At 42.4% G+C, this 26,662-nt stretch overlaps 1 protein-coding gene across 1 annotated transcript; it reads right to left on the reverse strand.

The window, feature by feature from the left end:
• Positions 1–914: 914 nt before the first annotated feature.
• chodl (chondrolectin) lies at positions 915–20,074 on the reverse strand. The gene is made up of 6 exons (XM_059966037.1): positions 20,008–20,074; positions 12,166–12,484; positions 10,654–10,811; positions 4,317–4,409; positions 2,278–2,380; positions 915–999 (listed from the first exon to the last, which is right to left on the reverse strand). The coding sequence occupies exons 1-6, from the start codon at positions 20,072–20,074 to the stop codon at positions 915–917; spliced, it is 825 nt and encodes a 274-aa protein (XP_059822020.1).
• Between the last annotated feature and the right edge of the window lie 6,588 nt (positions 20,075–26,662).

Consider the following 26,662-nt stretch of genomic DNA (forward strand, 5'->3'; position numbering starts at 1 on the left):
CAGGTACTGTAAAGCACTGTGCTAACCACTATGGAACCTACTGCCCCTAGAAGGCGGAGTCTACAAATTCCAGCTAATCCTTTCTGAAGTGGGACTTGGAAACAGCTATGCACATCAAAGATGTTGGAGGTTTGAAACTGTCTTCCCCAGATCACAATTATGATCACTATTAAATCTCAGATTTATAAATCTCATTAATTAAAATATTTGGGAGAAGATGGGTATATGAAGTAAGGTCACCGATCAACCATAATCTTATTGAATGGTGGAACAAGTTTCAAGGGTTGAATGGCCTGTTCCAACACATCCTATGAGGACAATTTTTCCTCATAGTGTAGGCATTCAGACCTCTGCTCATATCTTTCTAGATGTCACTGTTGTTTCTTGTGGTGTAGGTCATTAACAAGATGGTCATTAGGGGCTGGATATGGAAATACTCCTAAGGTGTACATACGAGCTCTTCTGAAAGCCATCCACAGCCATGCCTTTAGAACACATTTCTTCTCCCATCCCCACAACCGCCCTTCATACAAACTTCTCAGGGTGTGTGCTCTGCCAAAACTATCAGTCTTGAACTTAGGTCTGCCCCCAGTTTCCTTAGTCAGTGCAATATGCATACAAAATCTGTGAGTTATCAGTGCTCCCTGCCCACTTCCAGTGGTGTGGGTCAACGACTATATCTCTTCCATTGTTTCCTCAATATATTCCTAAATTTGAAACCAAAAGGAACATCAGTAGGAAGGAAGGAGATGGTTCTGTCCATTTTCTTTGAAGGCAGGGTGATTGTTCCTTATTCCCCAGGACAAGCTTGGCTTGATGTTCTCTGGGAGCTTGTCGGATGGATTGGGATTGGCTGAATGGTATGATGGTCACTCCTTGCCTCCATCCAATGGCTGAGTCCAGCCTGTGTGAGTCTACACATCAGCCTGATCATCCTTCTTTGGAGCTGGAGATATCCAGAATGTTGACTCATTGGGGCTGGTCTTTGATCGGTCTTTACTGGAAACAATGAGAAACAGCAAAGCCTTCATTAGTCAGATTGCACAAGTCATTCTTACCTGGGATCCACGGACTCCCTGCATAATGGTATTTGATCCGTGGCATTAAAAAGGTTGGGAACCCCTGGTCTACTCTGTCCCGACTGGTTGTATCCTTGTCTGATATTTCAATTCAAATGTATAAGAATACAAGAAGCTGCAGAGATGAGTTGACTCTGCCCAAGCATTGGCAGTATCTACAGGTGCTGCTATCTCAAGAAAGTAACTTCCAGCAACAAAGATCCCCACCATCTCGGTCATGCCACCTTCTGACAACTAGCTACACAAAATGCTGAAGGAACGCAGCAGGTCAGGCAATATCAATGGAAAGGAATAAACAGTTGATGATTTGGGCCAAGATCCTTCATCAGGACTGAAAAAAAAGATGAGAGGTCAAAGGAAGAAGGTGGGAGAGGGGAGGAAGAAGTACAAGGTGGTAGTTGATAAGTGAAACTAGAAGGGGAGAGGGTGAAGAAAAGAGCTAGGAAGTTGATTGGTGAAAGAGATAAAGGACTGGAGAAGACGGAATCTGAAAGGATGGATAGAAGAGCATGGAAGAAAGGGAAGGAGGAGGAGTACTGGAGGGAGGTGATAGGGAGGCAAGGAGATAAGGTGAGAAAGGAAAACAGGAATGGAGAATGGTGAAGTGGCAGTTACTGAAGTTTGAGAAATCAATGTTCATGCCATCAGGTTTGAGGCTACCCAAATGGAATATAAGGTGTTTCTCCTCCAACCTGAGGGTGGCCTCGATGAAGCAGTAGAGGAGGCCATGGACTGTCATGTTGGAATGGGTTTGGGAAGTTGAATTAAAATGTGTGGTTACTAGGAAATCCTGCTTTTTTCTGGCAGATGGAGCATAGGTACTCAAGGAAGCGGTCTCCTAATCTACAGCATCCATTTCAATACAAATTCCCAGTCCTATCCCGACACATTAATCACAGTAGCTTTTCCATTACCTTAGCTCTCATGATAGAGATTATCACATTTTCTACTGTACTAATTGAAGCTATTTTATATGTTTTCTTTTGGATATTTTCAGTATCTTCCACCATGGACTGCTTTTTGTCTTATGACTTTAAGATACCGTTCCAGGAGTCTAGTAACTTTGGACAAAACTTACAGCCATCATCTCTGCAGCCTTTCCTTTTAAAAATCTTAAATGTAGCCCACTGCGTCCTGACAACTTGTCTGCCTGTTACCTTTTTCGTTTCTGTTTCTGAATTCAACATACCTTATGTACCTTCTGCTCAGCATCTGGATGCAGCAAGTTGCCATGGCAACGACCAGCAACAGCAGCAGGGGGATTGTGGGAATGATGACGTACACCACATTGGGCATTATCCCTGGAAAACAACACAAGAGCACAAGGTCAATAACTTCCCTTGGACCACCGCAGTGGAACTGACCCAACTTCTCACTCCCTGCCAATCTCCATTGATGGCCACGGCTGAGAGAATGTACGAAAATCATCATCAAAATCACTTGAAATCTGGTTTCACCTGCTGAGCTTGGAGAGAAATTGCTTACCTGTAGAGAACAGCTAGTCTGGGGCTCGTCTTGAAATAAAAACAGAAAATATTGGAGCTGCACTCTGGTCAAGATGATACTGAGCTGCAGACTCCAATAAGATCATGGGTCAGATTTAGTTATTTTTTTAAGTTTTGGTTTCTGAGGACAGAGAGGGGAGTTAGGAGTCAGGTCAAGGTAAAATGACAAATTCTGATGAATTTTGTACTAATTCTCCAATATGCCATCTTCTTTGCTGGTGTTCTCACTTCTGAATGAGGAGATTTAAGCTCTACTCCAGAGAGTCTGCACTGAGGATTTTTTTTAAATTTTATTGAGATATAGTGTGGTACAGGCCCTTTTCATCCTTTCAGTCGCACCACCCAGCAATCTCCCGATTTAACCCTAGCCTAATCATTTTAAATTGTTTGGCATAGATTAGATGGGCTGAAAGGACTGTTTCTGTGCTGTGCTTTCCTATGACTCTATGTCTCTAAGTCAATGCTAATAAACATGATTCGCATTAGGAACTTAGGAGTCTTGTCAGTGATGGTTTCTCATGAGTAAGGTAAAAGGTCTCAGATGTTCACTTTGGTCAACTTAATTCGGAGGAGCATTCTCCATGGTGATTGACTAATAATGACTTCTCAGTAGCACAGAAGTAATTGGTTATTGCTTAATGAGTGTCAATTATTTGCCTTATTTCAACATTACAGTAGCATCCATGCTTCAAGAAAGACAATTGGCTGAGAGGCATTATGACATCATGCAATGGTGCTATAGAAATGTAGTCACATCAAAAGCTAATCTTAAGGGAGGGAAGAGGGGGAGGAGTTTCAAGATGGCGACGTAGACATCTGCCTTTTAGGCACTCTTCATTTTTTAAGCTATAATCACCCTTTAATCAAATCTTTTCGTACTTAATTACATGGGTTGATATTTATGATTTATTTCTTTTTTAAAATAATACTTGATTTAATTTTTTCAAACTTAAAATGTCTGTATCTAAGAAATCGTCTAAAGACCCTATATCTCTTGATGCAATCTCCAATCTTCTGGATACTAAACTGGATACTAAACTTGCAAGTCTGGAAAATAAACTTACTGCGAAAATGTCTGAGCTTGAAGAAGTTGTTAGATTATTCGATACCAAGCTTCAATCGCAGGGAGGGAAGAAAGAAGTATTTTCATAAAGTGCACGAGATTCTGCAGATGCTAGAAATGCAGAGTAACACACACACAATGCTAAAGGAACACAGTAAGTCAGGCAGCGTCCATTATTAAGGACCTCCAGCACTCAGGGCATGCCCTTTTCTCACTGTTACCATCAGGTAGGAGGTACAGAAGCCTGAAGGCACACACTCGGCGATTCAGGAACAGCTTCTTCCTCTCTGTCATCCGATTCCTAAATGGACATTGAACCCTTGGACACTATCTCACTTTTTTTAATATACAGTATTTCTGTTTTTGCACATTCTTTTAAATCTATTCAATATACATAATTAATTTACTTGTTTATTACTATGCTTCATTTTATTTATTATCATTTTTTCACTCTCTCTGCTAGATTACGTATTGCATTGAACTGCTGCTACTAAGTTAATAAATTTCACGTCACATGCCGGTGATAATAAACCTGATTCCGATTCTGATCTATGGAAAGGAATAAACAGTTAAAGTTTCAGGCCAAAACCCTTCAACAGCACCTGTCTGACCTGCTGAGTTATTACGCCATTTTGTGTGCTGATCTTTATTAAAGATGGAATAAGTTACCTGATGACTCTGTCACAATCACTTTCTGGCCATCCCCTGAATTACTGGGCGCACCAACTTTGACTTCTGGCTCCGTGGAGGCATTTTCTGAAACTGGTCAAGATAAGAATCATGCAAGCTTTCATTCCATTCATTTGAGTTCCAAGCAAATACTCCCAATTACCTAAAAGCAATCTAAGAGTAGTACGGTAGTGTCGTAGTTAGTGCAACAACATTACAGCACCAGTGATTAGGGTTAAATTCTGTTCTGTGAAGAAATTGTACTTCCCCCTGTGACTGTGTGCTCAGTTTCCTCCTACCTCCAAAGACAGGGTTAGGCATAGTAGATCGTGAGCATACTATGTTGGTGCAAGAAGCCTGGCGTCACTTGCAAGCTGAACCCAGCACAGCCCTTGGACTGTGTTGCTCATTGCCATAAATAGTACATTGCACTGTATGTTTCAATGTACATTTTGAAATAGACTTCTGAAGTCCCTGCCACTGCCCAGGTCTCATCACACATGAAGAACAAGTAGAGTTATATTGTTCATTTGTGCCATAAATACACCTTATGCTAAAGGTCAATCTTATGCAATATAGTTTAATATGTGTTAATTTATTTACAGTAATATTACTTTATGTGTGTAACATAAAGCTTTCACTGCTAATGTAATGGTTTCCCTGTAGCAGCAATGTTTGGGTTATGACTGGAGATAATGGGGCTTTGGAATGTGTGCTATCCAATGAGAGGCATGTTGTTCTTTCTTGTGGGTCTGGGAGCAGGGATTTTGCAGTCTTTTGCTGGGAAGAGATAAGGAGAGAAGATGGGAATGGAGAGAGTTGGTAGACTGCCATACGGAGTGGACTTGGAGCGAAGGTCCAAAGGTCAGCGACGCTCGGAGAAAGTTGATGGTGGACGAATGGCCTTATCAGTGAGTTCCAACATTGCATATTAGACTGTTTCATGAGAATAGGCTTTTTATCTTTTTTTTGTTCCTTTATTAACCATATAGTCAAATTAAGAATTATAAAGCTCAATTGTTTAATTGCATACTGTGTACTGTTTGTTATTTCGTGATACTGATTTATAACAGGGGACACATCGCACAGCATACACCAAACAAGAGTTCTTAAGTTTGGCCGAGCCGAGTGCTGGCCTCCCCTAAATTAAGCTGCTTGCCGAACCAAGAGTTATGTGTTTTTATGTGAGAGCTATATGTACTGTGTTGCACACTTGGTCCTGACAAACATTGTTTTATTTCAATAGTTCAATAGTTTCACTTAATCAGAGACATGTATACAATATACAACTTGAAATTCTTGTTCGTTGCAGACATCCACAAAAACAGAAGCCCCAAAGAATGAATGACAGCAAAAAACATTAGAACCCCAAAGCTCTCTCCCCTACATGCCCCTCCCATGCAGAGGCAGCAGCAAAGCATTTGACAGCATACATGTGCAGGGTTCAATGTCACTAAACCTGAACTTGATGTAACAAATAAACCTAATGTTTATCTTTTAAAACCAGTTCAGATCATGATTCAATAACAATCATAGAAGCATTAAAGAGAAAATTAACGGGCAGATTGGGTTTACGGGTATTAAGTTTTGGGGAAAATAACCACTAAGCAGAGCCCAATTAGGCAAGGGAGCGTATAAGGGTGAGATGGGTCAACAGCCCCTGATTGGAGGTGTGAAGTCATGAGGTGAAGCCTCTAGAAGGATGTTCAAAGTTAGCAGAACTGCAATCAGGGATGTGGGTTTCAGTGTGTAATTGGAATGCACAAATTTTTATTGTGCGTCACTCTAGAGATGAATGTGCACAAAAGGGCTAAGGAGGGAGCAGATCTGTGGCATTGAAGATATTTCTCTCCTGATGGAAATGAGGTATCATCTACTATTTTGTTTCCTGTGTGCATTTCTGATAGAGCAGAAAGGAAAATTTACTTTTGTTGTCACATGTACATTGAGTTAGTTAATTCATAACTGGACTGGTAATCTTGGGCTTGTTCTAACTGTCTAAGGACTTGATCTCAAATCCAGTCACTTCATCTATTGAATTTAAATCAGTTTAAGTTTTCAAGGAGAAGCAATTAATCTCAGTAATGATGAGAAGAAAAAACAATTTGTTCAGTGATATTCTACGGGGCAGAATTTTAGATTAAATTATCTTTACTTGTCACATGCACATTGAAATATTCAATGTCAAGGCAAGTTTATTATCAATGTATGTATATACCAAAATATACTGCCTTGTGATTTACTTTCTTGCAGACAGTTAAAGAAAAATAAAGCAATACTATAGAATTTTTGAAAAAAAAACTATACAGGAGGAGGAAAAAGGAGATCCATGAGTCAGCCCCCATTAGGGGATTGGAGATAAAGAGAATCCTCGGACATTTCTACACCAGAGGATCTGTCTTGGGACCAGCACGTAAGTGGCATGACAAAGAAGACACGCCAGCACCTCTAGAGGTTTGCTTAGATTGGCATGTCATCTTAAACTCTGACAAATTTCTATAGATGTACAGTGGAGAGTATTCTGACCAGTTGCATTACAGCCTGGTTTGTAAACATCAATGCCCAGGAATGGAAAAGCCTACAGAAAGTGACGGATGCAGCTCAGTCCATCACAGACAAAGCCCTCCCCAGCAGTGAGCACATTTACATGGAGTGCTGTCTCAAGAAATCAGCATCCATCATCAAGGATTCCCTCCATCCAAGCCATGCACTCTTCTCACTACTTGGAGCCTTAGGTCACATAGCACTCAGGAAAAGTTATTATCCTATAGGCACTTGAACCAATGTTAATAATGGGTTCTGAAGGAGGTGGCTTTGGAGATTGTGGAGCCATTGGAAATGATCTTCCAGGAATCAGTAGACTCTGGTATGGTTCTGGAGGACTGGAAGGTCGCAAATGTAGTTCCACTGTTTAAGAAAGGAGGGAGGCAGCAAAAAGAAAACTATAGACCTATTAGTCTGACATTGGTAGTTAGAAAGTTATTGGAGTTGATCCTCAAGGACGAAGTTATGAAATACCTTGAGGTGCATGACAAGATAGGCCCAAAACAGCAAGGTTTCATGAAGGGAAGATCCTGCCTCACCAACCTATTGGAATTTTTTGAGGTAATCTCAAATAAGATTGACAAGGGAGAAGCTGTGGATGTTGTGTATTTGGATTTTCAAAAGGCCTTCGATAAAGTGCCACATAAGAGGCTGCTTAATAAGATGAGAGCCCATAAAATTATAAGAAAGATGTTGGAGTAGGTGGAGCATTGGCTCATAGGCAGAGAGCAAAGAGTGGGAATAAAGGGATCCTATTCTGATTGGTTGCCGGTTACTAGTGGTGTTCCACAAGGGTCAGTGTTGGGGCCGCTTCTTTTTATAATGTATATCAATGATTTAGATTATGGATTAAATGGTTTTGTGGCTAAGTCTGCAGATGACACCAAGATAGGTGAAGCAGCAGGAAATGTTGAAGAAATGGAAAGGTTACAGAGAGACTTGGTCAGTTTAGGAGAGTGGGCAAAGAAATGGCAGATGAGATACTATGTTGAGAACTGTACCAGTTTTGCATTTTGGAAGAAGAAATAATTGGGCAAATTATTATTTAGATGGGAAGAAAATTCAAAAATCAGAAGTGCAAAGGGACTTGGGGGTCCTCGTGCAGGATACCCTAAAGGTTAACCACCAGGTTGGATCGGCAGTAAGGAAAGCGAATGCTATGTTGGCATCCGTTCCAAGAAGAATAGTGTATAAGAGTAAGGAGGTGTTGATGAGGCTCTATGGGGCACTGGTGAGACCTTATTTGGAATACTCTTTGCAGTTTTGGGCCCCCTATCTTAGAAGGGAAGTACTGATGTTGGAGAGAGTTCAAAGAAGTTTTACGAGGATGATTCCTGGAATGCAGGGGCTAACATATGAGGAGCGTTTGTCGCCTCTTGGACTGTATTCATTAGAGTATAGAAGAATGAGAGGGGATTTAATAGAAACATTTGTTGAAAGGGTTGGACAGAGTAGATGTGGAAAGGCTGTTTCCCTCGTGGGTGAATCCAGGACAAGAGGCCACAGTCTTAGAATTAGAGGGTACCCATTTAAAACAGAGATGAGGAAAATTTTTTTTAGCCAGAGGGTCATGGATTTATGGAATTTGTTGCCACATGAGGCTGTGGAGGCCTGATCATTGATGGTGTTTAAGGAGGAGATTGATAGGTATCTAATTAGTCAGAGTATCAAGGGATATGTGGAAAAAGCTGGAAATTGGAACTAGCTGGGAGAATAGTTTAGCTCAAGGTGGAGTGGTGGAGCAGACTCAATGGGGCGAATGACCTACGTCTGCTACTTTGTCTTGTGATCTTGTGAGTGTTTCACTTAACTCAACTCTGATCTGTTTCACAACCTACAGACTCACTTTCAAGGGCATTACACCCCACGTTCTCATTTACACTAATGTTACATTGACCTCATTCTCCACAAATTCCAATCAATTTGCCATGGATTCTTCGACTGAGATGTCCAAGGCAGTTTAGCCACTTGTAAATCTGTGGGATGTGGGAGGAAACCAGAGCATCCAGAGCAAACAGAGCAGGTAAACTCCACACGGAACTGAAACGGGGTCTCTGTCACCGAGGAACAGTGGCTCTACTAGCTGTGTCTCTGTGCCCTCCAGAGGGTGTATACTATCCCATCACTGACTGAGAACTGCCAATCATGCAGGATATTGTAATACAAATATATTGTTAATTTGTTTACCGTAATCTAACCCAGAGCGGTCCAGTAATTCATTCGTTAGGGTGCTTCCTGTCATCAGAGAAAGAAAATGATGAATATCTTGCATTTATAAATCTTCATGCAAATGTATACCCAAGGCAGTACTGTCAAACAAAATTTGGTCAATCATGTACATTTTGATAATTGCTTATTAATGCAGGACAACCAATCACAATTTTCACTGAGAAAGCTATCTTGAGAGATAACTGTCTTGGAATGGGAACAGCTTAGAAGGTTATGAGACAAATGCTGACAACTGGAGGAACATGGTAGCCCAAGTCCCTGAATGACAAGTCCTATAAATTGATGGTGCTATTGTCAATGATAAAGCCATCTTGACAGTCCACAGATGAACATAGAAATGTGTGGACACAATTCAGCTTGCCATTCCACTGATCAAACTCTAGAGGGAAGCACCAATGGCAGAGGCCAGCCCCCAACCAAGCGTGGATGATGTGCTAGACTGCTTCTAGTGTCTCCTTTCCTGGAGTACAGCAACAGGCAAGCCCGCGGCTGGAGGCCTAATGCATGCTACATCTGAAGACACACAGCTCCTCTACCATCGGTCACTCCAATAAAAAAGGGAAATGGACTTTCAGCGTTTTATATTATCTGTGCCCAACAGGGTCTTGCAATCAGAAGAGAAGTGTCCAAGAAAATCATTCACTGTTAGACTGCTTGCCACCCTCACGCACCAACTCTGATACTTTCCTGTAGCACAGTCTACATCAAGTCCAACTCTTCTGTCAATGAGTAGACCTGCAGTAGAAGTTCTCAATGGCTTGTATGGTCTTGCAATTGTAAAAAAGACATTTATAAAAGACAAATACACCTTTGGTTGGCCCCCAAGAGGCTGCTGCACCGAACGCACTGCCATCTTACCAAACATTCACTACAAAGAATACTGATAATAGACGATTCTAATTATTCAGCAGGAATGAGATTGCAGCACCCCGCACAGTAGATGTAGACAAACAATGCATTCAAAATACTGGGTAACTCAGCAGGTCCTGCAGCATCTATAGAGAGGAATAAAGATTTGATGTTTCAGGCCTAGAACCTACATCAGGACTGGAAATGAAGGGAGCAGAATATTGATTTAGATGGTGCATGGTCTTGGTTGTAGCGAGGACTGAGCCTCTGGCCACGGTGTCCTGTTTACAGCTGACCAGGAGAGAGCCTTGTGTTGTGCATGATTGTCGGTACTGTGTTTTGAACCTTAGCCCTGGAGTAATGCTTTTTCATTCATAGGTATTTGAGTACAGTTAAATGACAATTAAACTTGAACTTGGAACTTGAATGGGAAGGAACACAAGCGGGAAGATGATAACTGAAGCTGTGTGAGGGAGAAGGTAGCTGGATGGGGGAGGAGAGGTTGAAGTGAAAAGTTGGCAGGCAATGGATGGAAAAGGTGAAAGGCTGAAGAAGAAGGAATCTGATAGGAGTGGAGAGTGGACCATGGGGGAGAGGGAAGGAGGAGGGACACCAGGTGGTAGGCAGGTTTGGAGAGGCAAAAGTATAAAAGGGGAGCCTTAAGTTAACAGGTTCAGTGATGTGGAGACCCAGCTCGAAGGTCAACTGTACATACCTGCTGCATACTTGCAGATGAAGTTGTGCTTCATGTTACACCTGTCATCATTCCACTGATAGAGGTATGGTCCACCCAGGCCGGGCTGAGCAGTCAGTTGGTGGTACATCACCACGCATGCTTCGCTGCCACACGATGGTTCATCTGCATACCAGTTCCTAGCAACGAGGGAAGGCCAGAGGTAAATCTGAAGTACCGATAACCCATGCCAAAGTCTCTGTACTACAAAGTGATAGAAGTGGCCAGAGTGTTACTAAACTTCAGTGATTAGGGCTTTACAAGTTGGCTCAAAGCAGAATGGCTTAAGGGAATTAATGGTTCCTCCTGCCGAGAGGATCACTGAAGTCTCTCTCCCCACTATTTGTAACATTTACCAGGAATATTGCAGACAAAGAGCCTGAAGCTTGTTGAGGATCCCTGCCACCAAACCCACCATCTCTTTGACCTACTACCATCAGGAAGTGTCAGTAAGACAGTTATACAATGCCAATAAAAACTATATACCCCACATGGAAGTTTTAATGTTTTCTTGTTTTGCAGCATTGAATCACAATGGATTTAATTTGGCTTTTTTGACACTGATCAACAGAAAAAGACTCTTTCATGTCAAAGTGAAAACAGATCTCTATAAAGAGATCTAAATAAATTACAAATATAAAACACAAAATAATTGATTGCATAAGTAATTACCCCCTTTAAGTCAGTATTTAGTAGATGCACCTTTGGCAGCAATTACATCCTTGAGTCTGTGTGGATAGGTCTCTATCAGCTTTGCACATCTGGACACTACAATTTTTCCCATTCTTCTTTACAAAACTGCTCAAGCTCTGTCAGATTGCATGGGGATTGTGAATAAACAGCCCTTTTCAAGTCCAGCCACAAATTCTCAATTGGATTGAGGTCTGGACTCTGACTTGGACACTCCAGGACATTAACTTTGTTGTTTTTAAGCCATTCCTGTGTAACTTGGGCTTTATTATTGGGGTCATTGAGGACTGCCTGCTCTAGGCAGATTTAGAGCTGTGCCATATTCCTTCTATTTCTTAATGATTGACTTGACTGTACTTCAAGGGATATTCAGTGACTTGGAACTATTCTTGTATCCATCTCCTCATGTGTTTTTCAATAAAATTTTCACGGAGTTGCTTGGAGTGTTCTTTTGTCTTCATGGTGCAGTTTTTGCCAGGATACTGACTCACTGGCAGTAAGACCTTCCAATTACAATCAATTGAAACACCTTGACGCCATTTAACGAATTGGCTGAATCAGCAATGATTTGGAATGTCATATTAATTATTTGTAATTAATTTAGATCACTTTGTAGAGATTTGTTTTCACTTTGACAGGAAAAGTTCTTTTTTTGTTGATCACTGTCAAAAAAAGCCAAATTAATTTCACTGTGATTCAGTGTTGTAAAACAATAAAACGTGATTACTTCCAAGGGGGTGAATACTTTTTTAGGCACTGTAAACCAGTCCAATTCCAATTCCAGTTCAGAGCTGGTGCACTTACCTGTACTTTTCAGGACTGCCATCGGTCCACTCATAAAGGTCGGGACACCCACTGAAGGTGCTGTGGGTCTGTCCCCCCCCACTGCGTCTCAGGCCAATCCAGAAATCTCCATCCGAGAGGGTCGAGCCGGACTTGGTTAGGTCCTGCAGGAGGTTCTCTATCAGCTTCTGCTCGTCAGGAGACCTGATGCTGAGCAGTGCTCCCTGGTCCATCTCGCATGCCTGGCTTGCCTCCTTGAAGCCGATGCGCCTACTCAGGTCTTGGAAGTAGGCAATCTTGTAGCACGGGTGCTCTGGGCCTCCATAACAAACTGTCTGACCTGCAGAACAATCAATGTGCACAGTCTTACAAAGGGCCAAAGTACCAAAGGGCATAGCCTTAGAATACAAAGATGTCTCTACAGAACAGAGATAAAAAGGAATTGTTTCCTAAAGGGGAACTCTTTCCTGACAAATCTGTCAAAATTCTTTGAGGAAATAACAGGCAGGAGTTTACTTGGATAGTGTTTACTCAGATTTTCAGAAGGCCTTTGACAAGGTGTTCTTCATGAGGCTGCTAAACAAGATTCGAGCCCGTTATACTACAAGAACATTATTAGCATGGATAGAAGATTAGCTGACTGACAGGAGGCAAAGATTGGGAATAATGGGGGCCTTTTCTGGTTGGCTGCCAGTGAGTAGTGATGTTCCACAGGAGTCCGCATTAGGTTAGTTTCTTTTCATGTTATATGTCAATGATTTGGATGACAGAAATCATGGCTATGCCTCCAAGTTTGTGGATGATATGAAGATAGGTGAAGGGGCAGGTAGTGTTGAGTGAGCAGAGTGTCTGCAGAAGGACGTATAGATTGGGGAAATGGGCAAAGAAGTAGTAGATGGTATATAGTGTAAGGAAGCCTACAGTCATGTACTTTGGTAGAAGAAATAAAGACATAGACTATTTTCTTGCTGAGGCTTTATAAGGCATTGGTCAGACTGTACTTGGAGTATTGTGAGCAGTTTTGGGCCTCCTAGGAAGAACGTGCTGGCATTGGAGAGAGTCCAGAGGGGGTTTACAGGAACGATTCCGAGAATGAGAGCATTAACAAATGAGGAGTATTTGATGTCTCTGGACCTGTACTCACTGGAGTTTAGAAGGGTAAGAGGAGTGATCCAATTGAAATCTACTTGTCACTGAAAGGCTTGGATAGAACAGACATGGAGAGGGTGTTTCCATTAGGAGAGTCTAGGATCTGAGGGGACAACCTCAGCCCTTTTAGAATTAGGATGAGGAGGAATTTCTTTAACTAGAGGGTAGTGAATCTGTGAAATTCATTGCCATATGTGGTTGTGGAGGCCAAATCATTGGGGATAGTTAAAGCGGAGGTTGATAGGTTCTTGATTAGTAAGGGAGACGAGAGCTAGAAGGAGAAGGTGTGTGATCGGTGTTGAAAGAAAAATTCAGCCGTGATTGATCGTGGAGCAGACTTCATGGACCGAATGGCCTAATTCTGCTCCTATATCTTACAGCTTAATTTTTAAAAAATCAATGCTGAGCTCAAGAGGTTTGAGAGTTTAACGTTCTTAGGATTTAACATGACCAATAGCATGTTCTGATGTCACGACCAGCACCTCTCCTTCTTCCAGACACTACAGAAACGTGGCATGTCCCCAGAACTCTTCCCAGTTTTTATCACAGTTTGCCACGGCAACTGATCTGCCCATGATCGCAAGAAACCCCAGACAATTTTGGCCACACCTTAGAATTATCACAGAAATCAACCTCCCCTCCATGGACTCTGTCTAGACTTCTCACTGCCTCAGGAAAGCAGCCAGCACAATCAATACCCACACCCACCCCGGAGTGTCTCTTTTCTTCTCCTCTCCCATCAGGCTGAAGATATGGTGACTTTGATAATTAACTTACTTTGACTTTGATGGGGAACAGATGACATTTGGATTAGGATGTATGAGGGACAATCACAGGGTGAGAGTGGTGTAAAGTCACCAGGCCTATTTTTCAGGCTTGAAACATTGACTGTCCATTTCCTTCCTTACACTCTGAGTTCCTCCAGCATTTTGTTTGCTTTTCCTTTGCTGTGGGGTCCAGCTTCTGCAGTCTCTTGTACCATCAGTCTGTGTGGTCCTGGCCCAGCTCCTTAACATCCCATTACTGGCAAATATGACATGCCTTATTTCCCAAGGAATTATTTTATGTACCACAGCCAACCTCATTACTATCGTGTTCACACACAAAACCAGCCAGAGAAGCACTGTGGAGTCAGGAATCCTGCGATATAAATGTCAGATTGTTAAAGTGCCTTGGGCAGTGATAAGAATTTTGCCGGCACAAAGTAGCACAGCGAGAAATTAACTTGTGTCAGATTACAAACCTTTAAAGCCAAAATTATTTTGCCCCCAGGTCACACTGACAGCTGGGAACATATTTATTTTCCTGTCAGTCTTGGTGCACTGTTGGTTTGTAATGGACAGGAGTGTAAGTACCAGCCCCACCCTGTGATCGTCCCTCATACGTCCTAATCCAAATGTCATCTGTTCCCCATCAAAGTCAAAGTAAATTTATTACCAAAGTCACCATACACTATCTTGACATTCATTTTCTTGCAGGCATTTCCAGGAAAGTAAAGAAATACAATAGGATTTATGAAAACCATGCACAAAGACTGAGAAACAACCAGCGTGCAAAAGAAGACAAATGGTGCAAATAAAAAATAAATCATACTGAGAACATGAGTTGTGGAGTTCTGGAGAGTGAGCTTGAAGACTATGGAATCATTTCAGAGTTGAGGTGAGTGAAGTTATCCATGAAGGTTCAGGAGCCTGCTGGCTATAGGGTTATCAAAGTACATACAGTGTATGTCACCATATACTAAGTTTAGATTCATTTTCTTTCAGCCATTTGTAGGAAAATAAAGAAATACAACATAAGTAATGAAAATTACACATAAATAAAGACTGATAAACAACCAAGAAGACAAATTGTGCAAATAATAAATAAACAAACAAACAAATAAATAGCACCAAGATATGAGTTGTAGAACGTTTTAAAGGTCTCAAAATAGAGATGTGGGGCAGAGGTGCAGCTTGTGAATCTTAGCAGAGCATCCTGCTATTCCCAAAGCGAAGACACATAAAAATTAGCCTGAGTACACCACTCAGCTCTTCGATTCTGTTTGCCTTTCCATGTTGTCCTGGCTGATCTTCCATTGCATCATTTTTTTCTCTTCCCATACCCTCCAAGTGTCTAGAAATCTCTCCACCTCATTCTTTAATGGAATCAGTGAGCCGGCCCTCTGTGCTAGAAAAGTCCACTGGTTCAAAGCAAATTTCTCCTCATCGCAGTCTAAACGAGCAAGAGCTAATGAAACTGTGGATGTTTCTGAAAAGGTGTGGGGCTAGACAAGGTTGTAGGCAAGGTGACAGGGCAGGGATATCTAAAACGAGAGAGAAATGGTTTAACATGAGAGAAGAAAGATTTAAAGGGGGCCAGAGGGGAAACCTTTTCACATAGACGGTAATGGGCATATGGAATGAGCTGTTGACGTGGAAACAATGACAAGGTTTAACCAATATTTGGACAGTTTTATAGACAGGAGAGGTGTAGAGGAGATTATGGGACAAACACAGAGAAATGGGACTAGCTTAGTTGAAAATGGTCAGCATGATGTGTCAGGACAACGTGCCTGTTTCAATGCCATATGGCTATGACTTGGGAATGGGAGACTCAAATCATTCTCTACATTCAGGAGGGAGAGGGAGAGTGGGGAGAGGGAGAGAGGGGGTAGAGAAAGGGAGAAAGGAGGGAGAAACAGACAGACAGATAGAGCGGGAAAGCGAGAAGGAGTAGGAGAGATGAAGGGGGAGAAAGAGAGAGAGATAGAGAGGTGAGGAAGAGGTGGACAGAATGGGGGAGAGAGAGAGGAGAGGGTGCTCAGCAAATCACATAGACAAGGGCTCTTAGATATTTATATTTGATAAAAGTCAGAAGTACCCACATATATACATATATACACATACCCAGAGAGTGACAGATATACTCACAGTGAAATAGTAATATAGAGACATGGCCAGAAACAAATATATGTACTGTGTGATATTTATATGGAGGCTAAGATAGAAATGCCCACATATTTACATACCCCTGTATTTGCCAATGCACATATTCAGACAGTAACAGATACGTCCTCACAAATAGTAAGTGGGAGACACAGACTAAAGGAATGACATAGAGGGTGATAGAGAGAAATGTCGCTCTCTCTCACACATGCCCACGTTATACAGTGATAGAATCATAGATCACTACAGCACAGAAACAGGCCTTTCAGACCATTTACTCCTTGCCAAACTTTGATTCTGCCTGGTTCCATCAACATGCACTTGGACCAGACCCCTCTGTACACCTGACATTCATGAATTTATCCAAATTTCTCTTAAAAGTTGAAATCACACATACATAATATACACACATTATACACACACACACACACACACACACACACACACACACACACACACACACACACACACACACACACATACATTTACACCTGAGTTGTATATACACACACATATACACAAAATATTCTTTATATACTTGCATATATATTTAGGCATGAACACACACATGATATTATTCACGTACATATATATGATACACACAGAGTTTTACAGGGAACATTTATCTGCCTGCAGATTTCTAATTGACTTAACCAGTGAGTTTTGATGCCTCAGCAATAACTTTGGACCATTAATGTAAGAACTCGCATACATCCAATCCTTTTTCGCTACCCCAGCAATTCACAGTAAATTTCAAACTGCAGCCACCATTGTAATTTACAGAAGACAGCAGCAATTTGTGCATGGTGAGCATTCTCTGTGTCAGCATGGCTGGGTGCATCTGTTCTGGGTGATGCTGACTGGGGAATAAGTAATTCCCTGAGTTATAGCGAAAGGCTGAATAGCTCCAGACTTTATTCTCTAGAGCACAGAAGGAGGTTTGATAGAGGTATACAAAATTCTGAGGGGTACAGATGGAGTATGCAAGCAGGCTTTTCTCACTGAGGTTAGGTGAGACTACAACCAGAGGTCGTGGGTTAAGAGAGAAAGGTGAAATATTTAAGGGGAACATGAATGGGAATTTCTTCACTCCCTTTGAGGGTGGTGAGAGTGTGGAACGAGCTGCCAGCAGAAGTGGTGGTTCAGGGTTCAATTTCAACATTTAGGAGAAACTTGGATATGTACATGGATGGGAGGGGTGTGGAGGGCTATAGTCTGGTCCGGGTGTATATCAATGGGAATAGGCAGATTAAGAGTTTGGCATGGACTAGATGGGCCAAAAGGTCTGTTTCTCTGTGGTGGAGTTCTATGATTCTATGACTCGATCTACAGTAATTCCCAGGGCATTCATTGGAGCTCACCTCTTTTCCCAAAACCCACCTACAGGACGTTCACATCTGACCACACTGTTGTTTAACAGCCCATTTGAAAGCCAGCGTCATTGTGCAGAACTCACTCAGCACACTCCATACCCCTCCCATCCATGTGCCGATCCAAATTTCTCATAAATGTTGAAATTGAACCCACAATCCCCACTGGTGTCAAACAGGGAAGAAGTTCCAGAACAGGGCTTAAACCTTAGAACATAGCACAGTGCAGGCCCTTCAGCCCACAATGTTGTGCTAGCCTTTCAACCTATCAATCTAACCCTTCCTCCTGTTAAGCTCTCCATTTTCTTTCATTGACGTGCCTATCTAAGAGTTTCTTAAATGCATCTAATATATTTACCTTTACCACCACCCCGGCAGGGTATCCAGGCACCCACCACTCTCTGGGTAAAAAACTCACCTCTGACATCCCGCCTATACAGTCTTCCAAAATTTATATATTTGCTTATTCATTGAGATACAGCACCCTGTTTCGGCCCTTCACCTGGCAGAACCCAGCAACCCACCCGTTTAATCCAAGCATAATCAGAAGCAATTTGCTATGACTAATTAACCTACCAACTGGTATGTCTTTGGAGTGTGGGGAAAAAAAACCTGAGGACTGGGAGGAAATTCATGCAGACACAGGGAGAACATACAAATTCCTTACAGACGGTGGTGGAAATGTAACCCAGGTCACTGGTACTGTAAAGTGTTAAGCTAACCACTATGTTACCATCCCGCCCCACCTTAAGATTATTCCCCCTCATATTAGCGTGGTGAGAGGATCACCCAGTTAGCGGCAGGCATCAGCACAAGATTCAGAATCAGCTTTATTATCACTGACTTCTGTTGTATGAGATCTGCTGTTTCGTGGCAGCAGTACAGCGCAAAGACATAAAATTACAAAATAAATACATAAATAGTTCAAATAAAAAGGAATAACAAGATAATGTTTACGTGTTCATGGACCGTTCTGAAATCTGATGGTGGAGGGGGGGAAGCTGTTTCTAAATGATTGACGGTGGGTTTTGAGGTTCTTACACTGACTGGGACCCTCACATCATCACACTTTCGCAAGTCACACCGGCAAAAATACAAACATGTAAGCACAAATAACACATGATACACTACACAACTGACATTTACCCCCTTGTGGGTCAGGTCATATTGGCGGCAACACAGGGGTGATTATGAGGCAGTTATTAAGTGCGAAAATTTTAAAAATCCCGAAGTTAGCGAGAATGTAGTGTTCTTTCTGGTGGAGCTGACTAAAGGGAGATTTAGAGTCACACCACATGGAGACAGTCCCTTTGGCCCGATGAGTCCGTACTGACCATTAACCATTCATATAACTCTCTCACATTTCACATTACCTCCCCCCCCCCCCCACACACACACACACACACACTGGGAGGCAAATTTACAAACCAATCCCATCCCAACAAGCGGGAGGAAGCCAGAACACTCCAAGAGAAATTCATGCAGCCACAGGGAGAACATGTAAACTTCACAAAGGCAGCAGCAGCGACTCACAGTTACCAAGGGCTGAGTAACTCAGTAAGGACAGCTGCTTTCTTTAATAGCGGGCATATCAACGTTCAAAGTTCATATTAAATTTATTATCAAAGTACATATGTATCACCACTCTATCTGGATGAGTGATAGAGACAGAAACCTCTCCCATATATCTATGTATATTATCTGTCAGAGGATGAGGACAGTCCTGACAGACATCTGGGGGGTGGGATCTACCTTGGCAGCTCTTCGTGGGCAGGCACGGACAGGTTTGTCTGAATATCTAACCCTGATACAGACAGGGCAGTAAAAGTGACGATCTCCCTTTATGCAACACGAGGACCAGAGCTAGGACTTCTTGAGACCCTGAGTTATAGAGAAAGGTTGAATAGGTTAGGACTTAGGAGTGCAGGAAAATGAGAGGAGATTTGGTAGAGGCATGCAAAATTATGAAAGGTATAGATTTGGTAAATACAAGCAGGCTTTTTCCTCTGGGGTTGGGTAAGCCTAGAACTAGAAGTCATGGGTTAAGGGTTAGAGAAGAATCGTTTTCGGGGAACATGAGGGGACCTTCTTCACCCGGAGGCTGGTGAGAGTGCTGTATGAGCTGACAGCTGAAGTGGCGGATGCCGGTTCAGTTTCAACATTTAAGAGAAGACTGAATAGTTGCACGTATGCCGGTGGGCATGGTCCAGGTGCAGGGTAGATGAGACTAGGCAGCATAAGAGTTAGCATAAACTAGATGGGCCGAAGGGCCTGTTTCTAAGCTGTAGTACACTATGACTATATGACAATCCCGGGTCTTTGTAATCTTGAGACTTCTGCAGTCTCAAAGGTGCCCACAGGACACACACACACACACACACACACACACACACACACACACACAGGAGTGTACTCACCGCTCAGCACCCGATTTGCGGAGCCGCTGCCCAGAATCCCGCTCACGATCACATTCAGCACCAGCATCGCACTGGCCAGCGACCGGATAGGAAGCATCGAACCACCGCGCGGAGGCACAAGAAAAGTGGCCTCGATGCAAATCAGAGTAACCCGCAAAAATAGGAGGCAAAACAAATCAGAGAAATCCGCAAAAGAAAAGTCAGTCCGAGATTTCTACGCAAAAAAAAAAAAAAAAATGGGGCTATGCAAGATCAGATAATGCTGATAAAGGCAAACTGGAGATTGCGTTAAAGAGGCGTAATGCCAACTATTGAAATCCGTAAAAAAAGGGCAAAAGCACAAACGGGATAATTTAGCAAAGAGGAAGCAATGAAAACCAGAGAACTCAGCAAAACAAATATTAATGCAATTTGCGAATTCCGTTTGAAAAAAAGGACAAGGCAACGCAATTTTCCCAAACCAAGCGCAATAAACTTATGCACAGACACGGCACGGAATACAGAGTTCGCCCAATGATAATGACATTTTACGTTAAAGTTACTATTTGGAAAAATATATATAATTTAGAGCTGGCGGTCCCCGTGAGAGCGAGAGCGGATCGAGCTAAGAAGTAGCTGCCGCCGGCGAGAAAGCGCCCCAGCCTCCGGGTGACAGAGAAATGGGTCTCGGTCCGGTCTCCCTGGTGGGTAGCTTCCCCTCGCACCCCTCGTCTCTGGGCCAGTGTCGCACCGCCTTCCTCCACCCCGCGAGCACAAACACCAATGTATCTGGGGCGCTCTGTTTTATAGCCGAGCCGTGACAGACCCTTCTCTCCACCCCCTCCCCACACACGAACTCCAACCCTCCCAACCCTGAAAGTCATCGCCCCTCCTGCAAGCACCGCCCTCCTCCCCCATCGCTGTTGCTCTCACTACGGAATGAACAGAGGGAAACTTCTTCTCAAGAGATTCGTATACAGAGCGGCGAGTGGCTGAAGTAATCAGGAAGGATGCGGGAACGCTCCCCAGCATCTTAACCTCCTCGCACATGTTCCGATTGCCCATCTCTCGGAACGATGTCATAATGCTGGAGGAGGTGCAGAAAAGATTCATCAGGGAGGTCACCGGGACCTGAGAGCTTGAGTTATAAAGAGAGAATGAATTGGGAGTCCTGATGAAGAGGTGCCCGAAATATGTACGGTTTATTCCTCTCATAGATCCTGCCTGACATGTTGAGTTCCTCCAGCATTTTGTGTATTATTTAAGATTTCCAGCATCTGTAGAATCTCCCGTGTTTTCCCTGGAACAAAGGAGGATGAGGGGTGACTTTATCCAGATTTGGGAATGTAGATAAGGTGGAAGGTCAAAGAGAAGGAGGAAGGGGGATAATTACCAGAAGTTAGAGAACTGAAAATGAGGTGTTGCTCCCCCAACCTGAGAGTGGCTTCATTGTGGCTGCAGAGGAGGCCATGGCCTTATCTGGTTCATTCTGACCAAGAAGGCCATCTAGCAGTCCTGTTTGCCCAAATTTGTCTTCAATGTGCCTATCTAAATGTCATTTAATATTAAAAACTTCCTCTGGCAGATGGTTCAATATACTCATCAAACCCTGGGTCTAGAACATAGAAATCTACAGCACATTACAGGCCCTTTGGCCCACAATGTTGTGCTGACCATGTAACCTACTCTAGAAACTGCCTAGAATTTCCCTAGCACATAGCCCTCTATTTTTCTAAGCTCCATGTACCTACCGAAGAGGCTCTTAAAAGATCCTATTGTATCTGCTTCCACCATCACCACCGGCAGTGCATTCCATTCACCCACCACTCTCTGTGTGAAAAACTTACCCTTGACATTCCCGTCAGTACCTACTTCCAAGCACCTTAAAACCATGCCCCCTCATGTTAGCCATTTCAGCCCTGGGGAAAAGCTTCTGGCTATCCATACCATCAATGTCTCTCATCATCTTAAACACCTCTATCAGGTCAACTCTCATCCTCTGTCGCTTCAAGAAGAATAGACCAAGTTCACTCAATCTACTCTCATAACGTACTCCCTCCAATCCAGGAAACATTCTTGTAAATCTCCTTTGCACTGTCTCTATGGTATCCACATCCTTCCTGTAGTGGGGTGATCAGAAATGAGCACAGTATTCCAAGTGGAGTCTGACCAAGGTCTTATATAGCTGTAACATTACCTCACGGCTCTTGAACTCAGTCCCATGGTTGATAAATGCCATCACACCATACACCTTCTTAACAACACTGTCAACCTGCTCAGCTGCTTTGAGTGTCCTATGCTCACAAACCCCAAGAACTCTCAGATCCTCCACACTGCCAAACCTTACCACAAATATTATATTCTATCTTCAAATTTGACCTACCAAAATGAACAACTTCACACTTGTCTGGGTTGAACTCCATCTGCCACTTCACAGCCCAGTTCTGCATCTTATCAATGTCTTGCTGTAAACTCCGACAACCCCCCTGATTATCCACAACACCCCCAACACAAGTCTTCAGCAAATTTACTAATCAACCCTTTTACTTCTTCATCCAGGTCATTTATAAAAATCACGGAGGAGGGGTCCCAGAACAGATCCTTGCAGAAAACCACTGGTCACTGACCTCCATGCTAAATATGAAAAATTTATAACCACACTTTTCCTGTTGGCAAGCCAATTCTGGATCCAAAAAGCAAGGTCTCCTTGGATCCCATGCCTCCTTACTTTCTGAAGGAGCCTTGCATGGGAAGCCTTATGAAATGCCTTACTGAAATCCATATACACGACATCCACTGCTCTACCTTCATCAATGTGTTTTGTTACATCCTCAAAGAATTCAATCAGGCTCATAAGGCACAATCTGCCCTAGACAAAGCCATTGATGACTATTCCTAATCAGATTATGTCTCTCCAAATGCTCATAAAACCTGCCTCTCAGGATCTTCTCCAACAACTTGCCCACCATGAAGCCAGACTCACTGGTCTATAACTTCCTGGGTAATCTCTACTACTTTTCTTGAACAAGGGAACAACATTTGCAACCCTCCAATCCTCCGGTATTTCTTCCATCCCTATTGATGATGCAAAGATTATCGCCAGAGGCTCAGTAATCTCATCCCTCACTTCCCACAGTAGTCTGGAGTATATCTCATCTGGTCCTGGTGACATATCTAACTTAATGTTCTTCAAAAGCTCCAGCAGATCCACATTCTTAATGTCTATATGCTCAAATGTTTCAGTCTGCTGTAAGTCATCCCCACAATTGCTAAGGTCTTTTTCTCTGCTGAATACTGAAGCAAAGTATTCATTAAGTACCTCCACTACCACCTCCGACTCCATGCACACGTTTTCACTATCGCACCTGATTAGACCTATTTTCACATGGCTCATCCTCTTGCTCTTCACATACTTGTAGAATATCTTGGATTTTCATTCATCCTGCTCACCAAGGCCTTTTCATGGTCCCTCTGGCCCTCCTAACTCCAGTCTTAAGCCTCTTCCTGGCAACAATGTAATTTAGTAGAGCTCTAACAGTATCTAGTTTTTTGAACCTTTCATAAGCTTTTCTTTTCTTCTTAACTAGATTTTCTACATCCTTTGTACACAAAGGATCCCTTTTAAATCTTTCTCCTCCAACCCTTCAGTTTTTGATTTCATTTCCTTGAGAAAAAGACTGCATGCTTTCACCTAATCAATTCCCCTCATGATATTCTACAGCTTCAAAAAATAAAGTGATAGCCTACCCAGCCCCTCCCTGAAACTCAGGCCCTCAGGTCTTGGCAAAATTCATCTGCAAATACTTGTTTATTAATTTTCAATTTTTGATGTAAAATAATTCATTATTTTTTCAAAATATTAAATCTCTTGTGGATTATTCAATTACATTTTTAAACTGCTTGGTGACTTTTTAAAGATATTAAGTTCTTAATTTATTTGCCTATTAACATCTTGCCTATTTTTAGTATCTGGGGACTATTCAGAGTGTTTTAGGTATTTGGCAGCTGGCCAAGGTGGGACTTGAGTGGGGTTTTTTTTTGGCTTCTTTTGAAGAGTTCCTCTGAGAGGGTTCTGTAACTTCCCACTGAGAGGGTTGCACAGCGGCAAGATTGAATTTATTTTGAACGTCCAAAGCAGCTTCTGACTGCAGATCCCAAGCTACGTGCTTGCCCGAGCACTCTGAAATGAACACAATATCTGAGTCAGAGAAAATGGAGACCACGTGTGCTGTGCTTTACACCAGAATTTTTCAACCTGGAATGAGGATTGGATTATTGTGGATTAGGCTGTCCCAGCAGGACAGATAGTCACCTCAGGAGGAATAGGCTGAAGTGTCAGAAGTTCGATGACAGAGTTTCACATCAAGCATAAAAACAGAATATATTAGAAATGCCAGTGGGTCAGACAGCATCTGTGCAGAAAGAGTCAATGTTTCATTAAGTCTGGCGCTCAACATGTTTCACTGCTGCCTGTAAGGAGTTTATACGTTCTCCCTGCGGGTTTCTTCTGAGTGCTCTGGTTTCCTCTCACAGTCCAAAAATGTCCCAGTTGGTAGATTATATGGTCATTGTAAATGGTCCCATAATTAGGCTAGGATTAAATCGGGGGATTGTTGGGCACTGTGTCTTGAAGGGCTGAAAGGGTATATTCTGTACTCTACATCAATATATTAATTGATTGATAGGTAGATAGAAAGATAAATAAATAGATAGATAGATAGATAGATAGATAGATAGATAGATGGATAGATAGATAAATGGATGAATGAATGAATTGCATATCATTTAGGCCATGAGAGACATTGATACCAAAATGGGGTTGCCTAATTTAAGGATCCCATCACCATGCCCTTTTCTCATCAAAGTTCAAAGTAAGTTTATTATCAAAGTACATATATATCACAATATACAACCATGAGATTCATCCCCTTGTGGGCATCAAAAAACAAATCCATAATAGAATAATAACCATAACATAATTAATGAAAGACCGCACTAACCTGAGTGATCAAGAAGTGTGCAAAAGACAAAAAAAAACTGCAAATACACAAATAAATAAATAATAATGAGACCATAAGATACAGGTTCAGAGCTAGGATTAGGCCAGTTGGCCCCTTGAGTCTGGTCCACCACTTCACCATGGCTGATCCAATTTTCCTCTTAGCACCAATCTCCTGCCTTCTCCCAGTATCCCTTCGTGCCCTGACCTATCAAGAATACATCAACCTTTTGCCCTAAACATACACAAAGACTTGGCCTCCATCACTGCCTGTGGTGAAGCATTCCATAGATCCACAACCCTCTCCTCATCTCCATTCTAAAAGACGCCCTCTGTTCTGAGGCTGTGTCTTCTGGTCTTAGACTCTCCCCCTATAGAAAACATCCTCACCACATCCACTTCTTCAAGACTTTCACCATTGATAGGTTTCAATGAGGTCACCCCTCAATCTTCTGAATTCCAGCAAATACAGGCCTGTAGCCAACACTCTTCATATCACAAGTCTTTCAATCCTGGAGTCATATTCGTGAAACTCCTTTGAACTATCTCCAGTTTCAGCACATCCATTCTAAGGTTAGAGACCAAAAAACTGCTCTCCATACTCCAAGTGAAGCCTGACCAGTGCTTTATAATGTCTCAACATTACATCCTTGCTTTTATATTTAAGTCCTCTTGAAGTGAACACGAATGTTACATTTGCCTTCCTTACCAAAGACTCAACCTGCAAATTAACCTTTAGGGAGTCTTGCACAAGAACTCCAAGTTTGATTGCACCTCAGTTTTTTCTTTGTGTCTTCTCTGCATTTAGCAATACTCAACCCTTTCATTTCTTCTATTGAAGTGCATGACCATGCACTTCCCGACACTGCTTTCCATCTGCTGTTTCGTAGTCTATTTTCCTAATCTGTCTAAAACCTTCTGTAGTCTCTCTACTTCCTCAAATCTACCTACCCCTCCACCTATCTTCATAGCATCTGCAAACTTTGCAACAAAAGCCGTCAATTCCATGATTCACAAACAAGAGAAAATCTGCTGATGTTTGAAATCCAAGCAACACACACAAACTGGTGGAGGAACTCAGTAGGCCAGGCAGCATCTATGGAAAAGAGTAAAGTTGACACTTCGGGTTGCCTGCCTGGCCTGCTGAGTTCCTCCAGCATTTTGTGTGTGTTGCTTGGATTTCCGGCATCTGCAGAGTTTCTCCTGTTTGTAATTCCATCATCCAAAACATCAACGTAACTTAAAAGGAATTGGTTCTCTGTGGATCACCACTAGTCATCAACAGTCAGCCAGAAAAATCTCTATTTATTTCCACTCTTTGCCTCCTGTCCATCAGCCACTGCTTTATCCATGCTAGAATCTTTCCTGCAATCCCATCGACTCATAACTTGTCATCAGCCCCATGTGCCGCACTATGTCAAAAGACTTCTGAAAATCCCAGTACACAATTGAATCTTCTTTGTCTATACAGCAGATTTTATCCTGTGCCTCCAAGAACCCTGAAACCTCATCCTGAATAATTGACTCCAACATCTTCCCAACCATTGATGTCAGAATAACTGACCCAAAGATTCCTTTCTTCTGCCTCTCTTCCTTCTTGAAGAGTGGAGTGACTTTGCATTTTTCCAATCTTCTGAAACCATTCCAGATTCTGTTTCTTGAAAGATCATTACTAAT

Source organism: Hypanus sabinus, chromosome 4 (genome assembly GCF_030144855.1).
Source record: "Hypanus sabinus isolate sHypSab1 chromosome 4, sHypSab1.hap1, whole genome shotgun sequence".
In the NCBI taxonomy this organism is placed as follows: Eukaryota; Metazoa; Chordata; class Chondrichthyes; order Myliobatiformes; family Dasyatidae; genus Hypanus; species Hypanus sabinus.

Excerpts from the sequence above, each read along its gene's own strand:
- chodl (XM_059966037.1), bottom strand. The coding sequence starts at position 20,074 with ATGCTGGTGCTGAATGTGATCGTGAGCGGGATTCTGGGCAGCGGCTCC. Across the intron at positions 10,812-12,165 it reads GGCAGTCCTGAAAAGTACAG|GAACTGGTATGCAGATGAAC; the intron begins GTAAGTGCACCA and ends CCTCGTTGCTAG. Across the intron at positions 2,381-4,316 it reads GATTGTGACAGAGTCATCAG|GGATAATGCCCAATGTGGTG; the intron begins GTAACTTATTCC and ends GTTGTTTTCCAG.